The sequence below is a fragment of the Amblyomma americanum genome, chromosome 4 (assembly GCF_052857255.1).
Source record: "Amblyomma americanum isolate KBUSLIRL-KWMA chromosome 4, ASM5285725v1, whole genome shotgun sequence".
NCBI classification, from domain to species: domain Eukaryota; kingdom Metazoa; phylum Arthropoda; class Arachnida; order Ixodida; family Ixodidae; genus Amblyomma; species Amblyomma americanum.
Genome location: NC_135500.1, coordinates 177,096,298 through 177,110,016, shown reverse-complemented (window position 1 = coordinate 177,110,016; position 13,719 = coordinate 177,096,298). Strand labels below are relative to the sequence as shown.

Here is a 13,719-nt window from a genome sequence, read left to right as displayed (position 1 = left end):
GTGATGTTTGAGAGATAGATTAGGGTAACCAGCTAGGAATATTGCTGGAAGCTAGTCACTTCTTGACTGTTTTAAGTGTGATGTTAGTTGCATTTTATTGGTCAAGTAGGTCTAGTGTCTGTACACTCGGTTTACTCTCCGAAAATCTAACGGCGATGAGTTGCCATCACTCTTACCATGAAATGTCTTGCGGTCATGAATCGATTGTCACGCCAAATAATTGAAATCTAGACCTAGGCTCAATGTCGGGGATACAGCTGTGTTTCAAATGTATCGGCGACTGACAATATGGGGCAGTGAGCTCTAGACCACTGCTTTTGTGATTGAACACTGTGGCACAATTTTAAAGTGTCAAAAAAAGTGCACCGATTTCTTGCATGCAAACCCTATTTAAGAGCATGATGCCTTCACGTACGAAAAACAAAACGAGGTCAGGGCATCTCCTTTTTTCTTTGTCCACATTTCTGCACTCGCAGTATGCCTCGTGCAGATTTTGATTTGTGTGAAAGTCTTTTCATGCACGGTGATTTTCTAGCGCATTCGATGCGGACAAATTTTCAACTGAACGGATGACTTTTTTCACATATCCGCATGTGCACATTCTATCGGCAGGAGAAATGAATGGGGTGGGTGTCCTCGGGAAAAAAAATAAAATGTTCTGTCACTGCCTTGCGACCAAGTCACATTGTATTATTAAATAGGAGTGGAGCATGCATGTTCTCATACCTTCAAAAATTTTAGGCGATTGGCTTATGTGACTGCACCGAAATAATCTTTTTCCGCTCATCCTCTTCCCATAAACTTCTGCTGCCAACAGTACCTTCCGTGCAATTACGTTCTTGGCCATCCGCTCTAACCAACAAATTGTTGAAAGCACGCATGAGGTGCGACCGCCAGGATGAAACTTATTTGGTTGATGCTTACAATCCAAAAATGCCCCTCATCTGTGAAGCGGTGCCAATGAAACAGCCTGTGCCCACACACAAGCTGTGGCTGTCAAAGCTCTTTGCACCGTTCTGGAGGTCATTTTTCACGCTTCCGATAGTTGTTGCTCCATCTTGGTGCAAAACGATTTTTAACTCCTTCGTTGTGCAAAAGACTGCCCAGCACACTCTTGTACTGTAAACCACGCCTTAGTGCTGCTGCCGCCAGCACATACCAGAGAGGAGGAGAGGCGCTGCACACGCTGAGTTGGAGGCTATTTTCCTCCGCAGAGCGAAAACGGTCAGTACCCTACTTGCGAGAGCCTCATGCTGGCTATTGTCCATTGAGCGCATTTATCTAGTATAATTTCGACTGAAGTGGTTGCGAAAATTGGGTCAAGCTGCTGACAGCTCTTAAGAATCATTAGTTATGCCTTGTTTAATATGCAGATGCTCATATTGATCATGGTTCCACTTGATGCCCAGCTGTGGCTACTTGCAGCCAGTGGTCCCACTTTGCGAACTACTTGAATGCAAGTGGGACCATTTAAAATCCCACTTCATGTTTTCACCTAGGCAAGATGAAAGAGAAAACAGAAAAGGGAAGGATTTGCAAAGGCGGCGACCACTCTCACTTATACCACACAAGTTCTTAGTTGAGTGGAAGCTACAAGCGCGAGACTTCCAGGCGTATGTGGATGGTTCCCAAGCGCGTGAAAATGGCATCCTCGTGGAAACCTTCGCCTCGCGCGTGTAGCTTCCGCTTCACTGCATGAGCTTCAGTTAACTTATGCAGGGTGCCCAACTGCGGACACGGCGCGACTGTGCGGAACCGAGCGCGCTCCCTTATCTAATTAATCGGCACATCAGAAAGTGCCGTCTCACGGATGCAGCATCTCCAGAAAAGTACCCTTCAAAGGACGCAGTGAAAAGCCCCAATGCTTTTCATCTGCTGACCTGCGGCGATAGCTCAATGAGCAAAGCGTTTAAATGTTGGACGCGAAGACGCAGCAACTAACCGCGGCAGTCTCGTTTCCATGGGGATGAAATGCAAAAGACGCTCGAATCCTTCACTACGGTGCTTCTCTCTATGCATTCCTTCATCTGTTCCTTCACGGTGTGTTTGGATACCCGCTGAGAAGTGGTACAGTTATTGCGCCTTTACTTTCCCTGAAAAGTAGTCGTTGCGACCGCAGGAAGAATGAAAAGGAACGTGCACGGGCCTGCCCACTGACTCAAGCGGAGCCACAAAGAAAAGATTGAAAGAAAGGACGCGCGTCGCAACAACCGCGTCATCTGAAGCGACGACGACGGTTTAGCAACAGATACCCCCGGTGACAAGGAGCCCTCGCCACATGTGCGAGAGCCCCTAGATCCCAGCCCCGTAAGGCCAGGAAGCCACATGGTTCAGAGTCGTGGTGGAATGACAATGAGAATTGCCGAAACCGAAAGCAAGAAAAAATACCGGCTCGTCTTGTCTAGTCTCGTTATTGTCGCTTGATAGCAGAGCGATCGCAGCGCTACCGCGACTCTAGCTGTTTCGCTCGGAGCTGAGCTTAGCCAAGGCTTGAGCCGCGTTTGAGTTTTAGGTTACGGTGGTTCTGGTTTCTGTTGCGCTTCGTTGTTCTTTTCTTGTATGAACCACTTGAGCGTCGACAAGCACCTCGTCCTGATGTTTATGCCATCTGGACACCAAAGCGAAGCAGGGTGTTTGCGTAAATCTCTTATTGCAGATTACGTGCAGTGTGCAGATGTTCTTGTTTATAACGTGGAGGTTTTTAGTTGGTCTGTTTCTTGCTTTTCTCACTGAGCCCGCGAAATGTCTTGATAATGGGGTGGCGTTGACTCCGCCGATGGGATGGATGTCTTGGGAGAGGTTTCGATGTAATATTGACTGTTACAAGGACCCGGACAATTGCTTAAGGTAAGTGCCTGCATTAAAGCACCTTGGAGCTCCCATCATATCTACTCCGACTTGTTCGTGCAGTGAGAAGCTCTTTATGAAGATAGCAGATCACCTCGTTGAAGATGGGTATCGAGACGCCGGATATGTTTATCTTATAATCGACGACTGTTGGTCCGAACGACAACGAACTCGCGACGGATACTTGATGGCCGATTTGGAGAGATTTCCCCGTGGAATTAATTTCCTAGCGGACTACGTAAGTCGATCAGTAAAATAGCTGTGCGCGTTGCTCGCTGCAACATCGGCGATCACCTGAATGTTTTCTGTGTATTGTCGACAGATTCACAAGAAAGGTCTCAAGTTCGGAATGTATACGAATTATGGTCATTCTACGTGTATGGGTTTTCCTGGTACTGAGGATCACGACATGGAAAAGGATGCCGAGAGGTTCGCGTCATGGAACATTGACTACCTAAAGGTGGACGGGTGCCACACGTCAGCAAAGCAGCAGAGCCAAGGTATATACACCGAAGATACTTTGTGTGTTCGTGTGCGTTGCGTTATAAGCGCAGCGTCCTTTGCTATGGAGTTCTGTTATATATCAGGCCTTGTTGCACTCATCATACCGAAAATACTTTGTGTGTTCGTGTGCGTTGCGTTATAAGCGCAGCGTCCTTTGCTATGGAGTTCTCTTATATCAGGCCTTGTTGCACTCATCAGGTTACTCAAGATTTTCACATTTTCTGAACAAGACAAACCGCCCCATAGTCTACTCCTGCAGCTGGCCATACTACGATTTGTTCCTGAACAAAGTTGAGGTATGTTTTCAAATGTATTATGCTCAACCATCCCTAGTGCTGTCAGTTAATTGCTTTTTTTTTCTTGAGGTCAATAATCCTTATGAAAGAAACCTGCTGTTTGCAAAACTGTCCTTAACTAGAGTTCGCCCTAGTAATGATCAGTCTTTTTGGTCCAGTTTATTTTGAGACCGTCATATCCAACCCAACTTTTATACAAGTTCACTAGCAATGACAGCAGGCCTTCTGTAATCTCATTTCAATTATTAGCTTGTTGATTTGGTTATCTCTGATGGCTCTGCTTGTGTTGACAAGTTTTTGTTTGAAATTCTATGTGTAAACAGTTGTGCAGATGGTGTGTATAAAAGAGCTAGCTCTCACTCATCTCGGATGTTAGATGTTGGAACAAGAGAGTTTGCTTCCTTCGTTACCCACGAGGTGAATGATGCTTGAGCCCAGAAATGCCAAAGAGGATTGAAGTGAACAAGAGAGCTCAATGTTGATTAGTGTGAAGCACTCTGTGGAAAAGTACAAACTTAAGCAGCTCAAGAGGGCTGCAAGTTGGGAATGACCTAAAGGGAACAAAACATCAAGTAGAATCTGTTTAGAAGAGGGGCTGAGAGAGGCACTCAACTGCAGATAATATTTTGGTATTTGTATAAACAGAGCATTGATTGATACTGGGAAGGAATAACTAGAGAGCTTTCTAGTAATAATGTAGGGAACGGAGTAGATAGTTTGACAAGCATGAGTAAACACACGATAGAGAGAAGACAAGATGATGGCATTCTTGGCAACACAAAACTAAATAATGAGTGTCGGGAGGGGAGCCCCAGTCCACTAGCCAACGTTTCAACAAGAGGACTTGTGTTTGTCTGGGCTACAGTAAACGCTCTTAGAGAGACAAGGGGTAGTTGCAAGGAAAATGCTATAAAAAAAAAAGACTGACTGTAGGTACCTGTTGAATGGTTAATATAGCTAAGAATGAAATAAAAAGAGGTTTTGTAATGATCCAAGGACAGTTCCCACTGTGCGAGGCGAAGCCGGCATGTCTCGAAGTTTTTGTTTTATAAAACAAACGTAATGAAAGCTGAAATGCACACAGAAGCTCCATAGCTGCTGTGAGCATTTTTTAATGGAATGTTGAAATGTCATCTTAGATGCAGGTGAGCACATGTTACTGAGCTCCTGGCTTTGATCCTGGTCCTGGTTATGGTTTTAGAAGGGCCCTGGTTTAGGTCTGGTTCTGAGTTTGAGAGGCAGCCAAAGGCTGATATTTCTGCAAAAAACATTTGCTAAAAGTGCTTAGCTGATTGGTGGTGTAAAAGTGTAAAAAAGCCAAAGAGCAAAATACTGTAAACTGAACCCTCTCAAGAGCTTAAGAGCGTGAAAAGCTGCATCGACCAGAAATGCACCAGCACTTGACCCATAACCAACTAACTTTGCATTTCTAGTAGCGCAGATAACCTACTCAAACACTTCTTGTTTCCATTCGGATGCTTAAATGCTGTCTGAGGTGGTGCTGCTTCAGTTTGTTCACATGAGATATCAATTTGGTTTTCACTACTGTGGAAAACGAAACACAGCAGTTGCACAAGTAATGGTGAATGTGACCGGGAATAGTATTCTTTCCAAAGCAGGCGAGGTGTTGGATTTCACCTAGCCCATATGCTAATTGCGCAAATCCCTGTCCCCCCATAATACTGAACTGAAACATTACTGCCTTGGAGAATGTATTTTTTGAGCATTCCGGCAGTTTCTTGGCTTGCCTAGGCGAAATTTTTCAGTGATGGAGCCAATCAGTATGAGTGGGCTCCCCTGTGCTATGAGCTGCAAAAGGCTTCTTGTTTATTAGAGGATTGGTGGGACCTGTTCTTGCTATGCAGTCTTAGCCTCACAGCATCTTTAATGTTTTTGGCAGCCTAACTTTCCTCAGCTGGTGAAAGACTGCAATCTCTGGAGGAACTACCATGACATACGAGACAATTGGTTTATGATTGAAGCTGTGATAAATTTCTTTGGAGACAACCAGGAGGTCTTTGCCAAGTATGCTGGTCCAGGCCACTGGAATGACGCAGATATGGTAATGTGCACAGAGTCCTTTTTTGCTTGTAACAAAATATTGAAGGCATTTGGAAAGTCACCCGTCTACTCACGAGTCTAGCTAAGAACATTGCACTGTTGACACAAGTTTTCTCTGTTCTGGCTGTTTGCACAAGTGCCTTTATCTTTTGCTTAGTTGGCACATTGAAAGTGTGTATTAGATACCTCAGGTGCGCAGCTAACGCATGTTAAAGTTTCATGCTGCATTGACCTCTGCAGTCCTGTTGTTATAACAGTTTGTTTGGTATTGTTACGTATGGGGTTTTAGTATGGCTCTTTATAAGCCACATTTAACTTGACTTGCTATGCCTTGTTTTTCTAGCTGATGATTGGGAACTTCCGACTGACACAAGAGCAAGCTGAAGTGCAGATGGCATTGTGGGCAATCCTTGCCAGTCCACTGCTCATGTCCAATGACTTGAGAAAGATCCCAGACGCTGCAAAAAAGCTGCTCCAGGACAAGGAAATAATTGCTATAAACCAAGATCCACTCGGCATTCAGGGAAAACGGGCCTTTATGGTTAGTTCTTGCCTATTCATTTCTCTTGCTACACCTTTGCAACAGTGGCTTTACTGGGTAACTTCTCAAGCTGCTTTGTTTACTGTGAGTAGGTACAGTAGACCCCCAGTAAGATGAACTCTGTTAAGACAGATTCTGGGTTAAGATAAACAGTGGAAGACCATTTCGTTGGTTTCCTATAGGACTCAGTGCAAATTCACAGGGACACCTAATTCCATTATGTGTTGGAAATGCGTTAGCATTAGCAGCTGCTGATGCCTTCACCGGAAGTGATGTCACTTCTGTCCAGCCAGTAGGTAATTTTTTTAACCGATGACGCATTTTGCCCCATGGGGCTTGTAATGCTCTCGCATCAAAAAATCCGCTTAAGATGAATAGTTTTGCGTGTCCTTCAGTTAAGATCAACTTTTTGCGGCGATCACAAACCATGCCGACCCTGACGACACTCATGGGGTGTCCGAGCGACACTGTCAGTGAAAAAATATATGTATAAAATGCTTCTATGCAAGAAAGCGCACCTTCTTGCAAAACTATGGGGAGGCCATCTTGCGGGAGGACACACTCTTAAGGGAAGCTTTCTTGCCTGTGCGGGAAAGGCAGAGTACCATCGTGCGTGCATCGTGCTGCGCATTGCCTCCAACAGACTGATAGGTTTGTATGTGCAAAGTGCACCCACTCGTTGACCTGAGGCTTCACAAATCTGGTGCTGCATTTTCAACTGATGCAGTATCTCAACACACGTTCTTGTGGCACAGAGATGGCCAGATATTGGTGCCAGGCGCATTGCCTGCTTCATACAGGAAGGCATGTAGTGTGCCTGCTCATGGAGTTGCAGAAAGAGTGAGATAAGAGAGCCTGTTGCTCTGCTGGGCACCTTCGAAGCGCTTCAACTGAGATTCAGAGCAAAAATAAGAAAACACACACACACAAATACCAGCCGCTATGGATAGTGGGAAAAAGAAACTATGAAGAAAAATAACATGATAATATGAGCTTGTTTCATGCTACCGGTCTTCAGCTCACTTCATGCATTGTGTAATAAATGCACTATTTGGAATTATCCTCGCTCTGACAGGCAATTTTATTCATTGTTTTCATGTAACATGTATGTGTGGACACACCTAGTATACTCACTTACCTTTTTGCTGGCACTTCTGTTAAAGTATTAGGCCACTTTATGGGAAACAATTTTTAATAGCAGATACAAACTGCAAATTAGTGGTCTACCTTAAAACCATATTGTGTTATCCTGATAAAGTGTTTAAGCAAATGAAAAAAAAATAATTTTTTAAAATTGTGCTTAATTTACATATCTGATGCCAGGAGTCATAACTTTAATTTAGTTTATCTCAAGGCAAATTGCTTTTGCAGTTATATACATAAAAACTTGAGCTGTGCCATGAGCCAAAATAACTGATACTATCAATTGTCATTGTTTATATTTAAATGACAAAAAAAAGGTTTTTAATAATAGGCATCTTTAGAGAAAAAATGGAGCGGTAACAAAAAACTGCACGATTTTGCATATTGTAGTTCATTGCACAGCAATGTTTATGAGGGTTAAGATCAACCAAATTTGTGGCTCATCTTCTCCTTCGCTTTTTTTTTTCTTGCTTCTGCTCGTGTGGCTGCTTGATTTTTTTCTTTTCTCATGCTTTTTGCGGCATCACTAGACCGACATGATTTTCAGATAAGCCATTGGTCACTTGTCAGGTTAGTTTGCAGTGTGTTTGACCAGGTTTGATTTTAGTGTGTTTCAGGATTCTTAGCGTCTCTTTGTTGCCATTGTTGAGATGACATCACACAAACCAAACTTCAGCTCTAGTAGGCTGACATAACCATCAAATGTGTTCCAAACGTCATGCATAGCTTTCTGAGCATTTTAATACAAATGAGAACAGGCACAGATAGTAAGAAACAGTTATTATTAATCTAAATTGAAAAACGAGCAAGAAAAGATAACTAATGCTACAAAAATTTGCCAATTGTTTTTCTGGAGAACATTTAGTTTAGGTTTCACGAGATGCACGGGCAGTTTGGTGGTATCTTTGGAATGATGTTAATTATAAACATAGTTTTTGTTGCAATTCATTCAGGAATGAATGGTTATTTTGATGAAAATAAACTTTAAAAACTGATTTTTTTAAAAAATATTGAGTTTTCTGAGTGGCCTTATACCTTGACACAAGCTTCTGATTTTCTCGTTCCTTCAAGTTAAGAGAGTCTACTGTATATTTTCGCACTTGTCAGTAGTGGCAAACTTCGGAGGTGCATGTGGAACAACTTTTATGTTTTTTATTAGCTCGTTCCGGTCCGAAACTGTTTCGCTAGTTTTGGGCACCACGAAAGATAACAACTTTGCAAGAAGAACTCTTGGGATGTTTGTTTTTGGTGTTGCTTTAGCTTTATGTGCCCAAGTCTTTCAATGATATTTGGGCAGCATGTGGTTAAGAGATGGCGCACCATGCATAGCGAGGAACAAGCATACAATTCAACCAGGGAAAAGTGGGTGGCGCCCGACAGCAGACCAAGATGGTCGTAATGTGTTGTTGGGAGGGGCTGAACTAAGGACTGCAAATAGCTAGGGATGAGAATGCATGGCTGATTAGTGCTTTAAAGGAATTGTAGTTTGCTTGTGTAAGTTGCTTATGCAAGCGAGAGCGTTCAGCTTGCAAATGCCTGAAATCAGTGAAATTGTTGTCAGTACGAGTTTTAACTGCCTTCCGATTATTTTTCTTCGAAGTCGCAAATTGTCAAACAAGAAACGGTGTATAGAATTAAAGTAAGGTTAGTGTGGGTGCTTAAATTTGCAGCATATGATATCCTGTCTGCAGTAAAAATGACTGCATGTTTGAAGAAGTGTGAAAATTGGAGCTGGAGTGCTTGTATTGTTAGGTGCCGTAAATGAAGAGAACTCTAAGATGGCTTAAAGTAGACATTTCACTCAAAGCCATATGTTAAACAAAGCACTTTTTTTTTTGTCTGTGTACTCTTTTGCTTCATTAGATGCCATAAAAGAGAATTGGGAAAGGTTGCTTGAAACAAGTGCTTCTCCTGAAACTGTATGTCAAGCAAAGCGCTTCTTTTTGTGTGTGCAGTTGTGCCTCATTAATCTGGGCACTTTGGTACCCAAGCAAAACTGACCATAAAGTGGGTCGTCTTTAATAACGAATCGCGAAGAAAAACAAAAAATATTTTGTAACGCAACATTTTGTGATTAAGGTCTGCTTAGGTGCATAGCTGTGGGCTTTAGAGTGGAAACAACAATATTTTGGAAGCTCCAAGTGCATTATCCTGGCTGCAGTTATCTTTAAGGGGAGAGAGACACGAGTCTTAATATGGTAAAAAAATGCGAAATTTTGGATTTTGGAAAAATGGCATATTAGGGATCAATACACTATAGAGTTCCTGCCTAAAAAGTTTTGTGGTCTAAATTCGACCTCCAACTACTAAAATATCTTTATATTTCATGCCTACAAAGCCCTGAAGTGGTGACCTCGAAGCAAAATGCGGCTGGATTTCACGCCCGCTGCTTCCTACTACCGTGTCCCCAGTGGCAGCAATCTTGGTTTTGTTTGAAAGCTGGGCCCTTTCCCCACTACCTGGTATTACTCACCACTGTGAATATTTTTGGAATGTTCCCATTCCATTGTTTTTCGAGGCCCTTACAGTAATCTCCGAATGGCTGGTGCGTGCACTTCAAATGCGATTTTCTCAGCTTCGTGTTTTTTGCCAACATAACTGGCCTTACAGAAGTTTTATTATGCTTTTATAGTGCAATTTAAATTAATCTTATACCATTAAATTCAGAAAGGACTAAACTGTGGCGTTATGCTGTTTTTGTTTGGCTGAGTCAGACATTTCAAATTTTGTGAACCATAATGTCACTTAACTATACTTAATAATTATGGTGCTTGGGCAAAATTTAACATTTTTATATGAAGATGTACTTCAACAACAATATAATTAGCATAGCTCCGGATGGCAGGTCTTTGTCTACAACCCCATTTCAATCAAAACCAAAAAATCTAGAAAGAAATTGTCTTAACGACCCGTAAGAATTGAACTAATTAATTAGACTTGTTATTTTTCTGTAATATGGGAACTAGTTGAGATATACTGAAACTAATTACATTTTTGAAAACAGGAAAAAGAAACACATATACGCACCTAATTTCATTATGATATCTTTAATAATAAAAATGTTCATTTCAAGACCTGTGTCTCTCTTAAAACACATAGTGAAGTTTGAAGCTCCTAGTGGTGCATGAGACATAGCATGACATCTCTCCTACGAGAACTGTTCATATCCCACGAAAAACCAGTACATATCTGTACTGCACACAGTCGGATGACGGCATCTGAACATGGCTTTAATCGTAGCATAAGCTGCACTGCTGCAGAGAGTTTTCTTCGAAGGCATTCATGCAGTGCGACAAAAGGAAAGGCATGTTGACGAGGCACCTTTGCACAATAAAGCATGAAACAATGGCCATTACTGGGTCACTCGCTGTCTGTGGCTAGAACCCTCGGTACACCAATGGCATGTGTAGAGGTCTTCTCATTTAACCTCACCATTTAATGCCTTTGGCTGGTGTCTTGCACCCAGAACGCAGGAGAAGAAATATCTGGTTGGGATAGCGCATATTAACACGTCAAAAATATGTGGGCCCCAACCGGCTCAGTGCATTTTCGCCATGTCCACTGTCCAGACTGCCACTTTCAATACTAATGAGGCATAAGTACATTAAAAAAGCATGGTACCTAGAAAGATTGTTCAGAATTTGAGTTGTCCATATTAATGAGGGTCATATTTATTGGGCATGACTGTAGTTCCTTTTCCAGCCTCTTTTCTTACTTTTATCAATTTTTTTCTTTGTCTGGCCCACCCCCTCCCACTATTGCTACAGGCTTCCACTATTGCTTAGGCATGAATAGTCTAAGTATTTTTCTAAAATATAATAAATATTCTAAAATGTGCTGAAGTTTTGTGGTATTAGTTACGACACAGGACAGGACTGTTTGGAGGTCACTGGGAGAGGCCTTTGTCTCACAGTGGATGTAAGGCAACTGATACAGCCAACGAACGTTCATGGCAACATGTTCTTAAGGTGACATGTGTCTTGCAGGACAACGAGGTCAGCATTTGGTTGAGGCCAATAACACCTGTAGTGGAGGGCGTGCACTCGTACGCCATCGCTGTTGTCAACCACAACACGTCATACTCAGCCCAGGTGTGGTTGCCGTTGGACCAGTTGGGCCTGAACCATACGAAGGGTTACTGGATTCGGAATGTGATCGCCAAGCGAGACCTGGGCACTTATTATCCGCACAACCGGCATGAAACCAGCGTTCCTTCCACGGGTGTAATCTTGCTCAAGGCTGTGCCGCATACTGGTTGAGCATACTGGTGGCTCACAAACTATTGTGACGTGCCTGCCTTAGGGCTGCTGTGGCATTTTTCACTAGCACTCATGGTGGCTTTCACAGGAAAAACTTTGCAGGTAGTGTGGCCGGCACCTAAAGGCTAGCACGAGTCTGTATGCTGCAAAGGTAAAAGCACCAGTGTCTTTCTCTTTAAGGGACCAGCATTTGTCTATTTTCATGCCTTTGGACCACTGGTTTTGACACTGCTATGCGGAGGTGTACTGTGGTCTCCATTGGAAGACACAGTATTACATTCCCATTCTGGAGGCACAAGTCTCATGCACTCAAATTGTTGTCAGTGTTGCACATCGGATGTGTCGCAGTCCATATCAAAGTGCGGTCTGCAGAGACAATTTTCTGTGTGGGCTTTTTTGTTATGCCAAATACTGCGTGGCCAAATACTGGGCCAAATACTGCGTATTTGGCCCAGCCCAGTGCCTTAGTAATGCAGTATTGTGGACTATTTTTATTGGTGCATTATTGAGATGCAGAATGAAAGTGCAGAGTCACAAGTGAGACTCTCAATAGCTTACGAGTTCCCTTTGCACATTGTAGTTTTTCCATATTACTAACCACTGTGCCTAATTAAAATGTATACTGTGCCTGTGTCTAACAGAAGAAGCCTGCCAACATTAGCTGTAGTTCATTTTTTTTTAAGGCACATCATGCAACTTGCTTGCGTCTTTCATTTTGTTACCAATGCTCTAACACCTAATATACTCTGGAATATTGCTTCTGATGTAGTAATTATAAGCCCACATACCCAGAAGGGCATATTTGCTGCTGTAAAAACAGTGGTGTTCTATTTGCTTTATCACAGAGCCTCGAGACTGCTGTAGAATCTAATAGCTTAAGTATGGCTTGTGACTCTTGATTAAAAAAAAAAAACGACAATATTTCATCACTCAAAATTTTGCCACACTGTGTTTGTGTAGCTTTAGCTTCTTTCACCATGATGAAAGTAATTTTGAACATGAAGTGGCATTAGTTGTTTTATCAGTAATATTGAGCATAGTTCGACAGTCGCTATGCTTGGCTTTTTGGTGCATGCATTTCAGCATTCACATATTTTAGATGCAAGAAACACTTTGGCAGGCCTAGCACTTTACTCTGGATGGCGTGCTGTGCAGCAAATACCAGGAGCTTTCTTTTTGTTTTTCCCATGTGTGTGTGTGTGTGTGTTTGCTTCTTGGGCTAACCCCTTACCCATTATGTAGCATAATAAGCCTAATGAGTTATCATTCTTTACACACCAGGTTGCGAAAAGAAGTGAGGTGGTTTAGTTTACTGTATACAAGATTATTCCCTGCACAAGGTTTGGGTACAAGATTCTTCTCCAAAAAAACGGTGGGCTGAGTTAACCGAGCCACTTCTTGCCATTTTGCAGCACGGCTATGGTGCAGTGATGTCATGTTATGGTTCCACTCAAGTGACCTTTAAGCAGGTACTGAAGGGTGAAGTTGAAGAGAACTGGTTTCATTTCTCGGTGGAAGTGCTGGACGCTCATTGTGCACATAGTGCAGGGATACCTGATGTAAATATATAGTGATGGCATCATATGGTTCAATAATGGCAAGTTTCTTGTTCCCGGAAAACATTTTTTCAGCTACTTCAAGAGGGTTAGGTGGAGTCACTGGCAGTCACTGTGACGGCCATCAAGGCAGTGCCTTCTCCTTGCATGCACAAAGTTTGTGCAGTCAGTGGTGCACTGTACTGCGCTGATCTGTGTGGAGGACACATACATACTACTGTGATATTTTGTAACGTGTTTCAAAAGCCCAAAATACATTTTTCAGTGTTTATTTTCGCAGCCTGTTATGAGGCAACTGTCTCGACACCATTGTGCCTTTTTATTGTCTATGCGTGGCTGTTTTGTGTTCCAGATGGTAATTTGCTCTTTGAGCATTGAAGCACTGAATTTGTGGTGTTGCACAGAAGTGTTTCCCCATTTTGTTTGGGGTGTGCTTTTGGGCATTATGTTCAAAGCAACAAGTGAGCATAATCTTGGAATTAAAGTATCTGCTCTTTGAGCAGGCAAACTAG

General features: G+C 42.6%; 1 protein-coding gene across 1 annotated transcript; it reads left to right on the top strand.

Annotated features, from left to right (window-relative positions):
* The first annotated feature begins 2,452 nt into the window (after window positions 1-2,452).
* LOC144128728 (alpha-N-acetylgalactosaminidase-like) lies at window positions 2,453-13,719 on the top strand. The gene is made up of 7 exons (XM_077662373.1): window positions 2,453-2,847; window positions 2,911-3,085; window positions 3,170-3,347; window positions 3,550-3,647; window positions 5,548-5,709; window positions 6,052-6,249; window positions 11,379-13,719. The coding sequence occupies exons 1-7, from the start codon at window positions 2,675-2,677 to the stop codon at window positions 11,649-11,651; spliced, it is 1,257 nt and encodes a 418-aa protein (XP_077518499.1). The 5' UTR covers window positions 2,453-2,674; the 3' UTR covers window positions 11,652-13,719.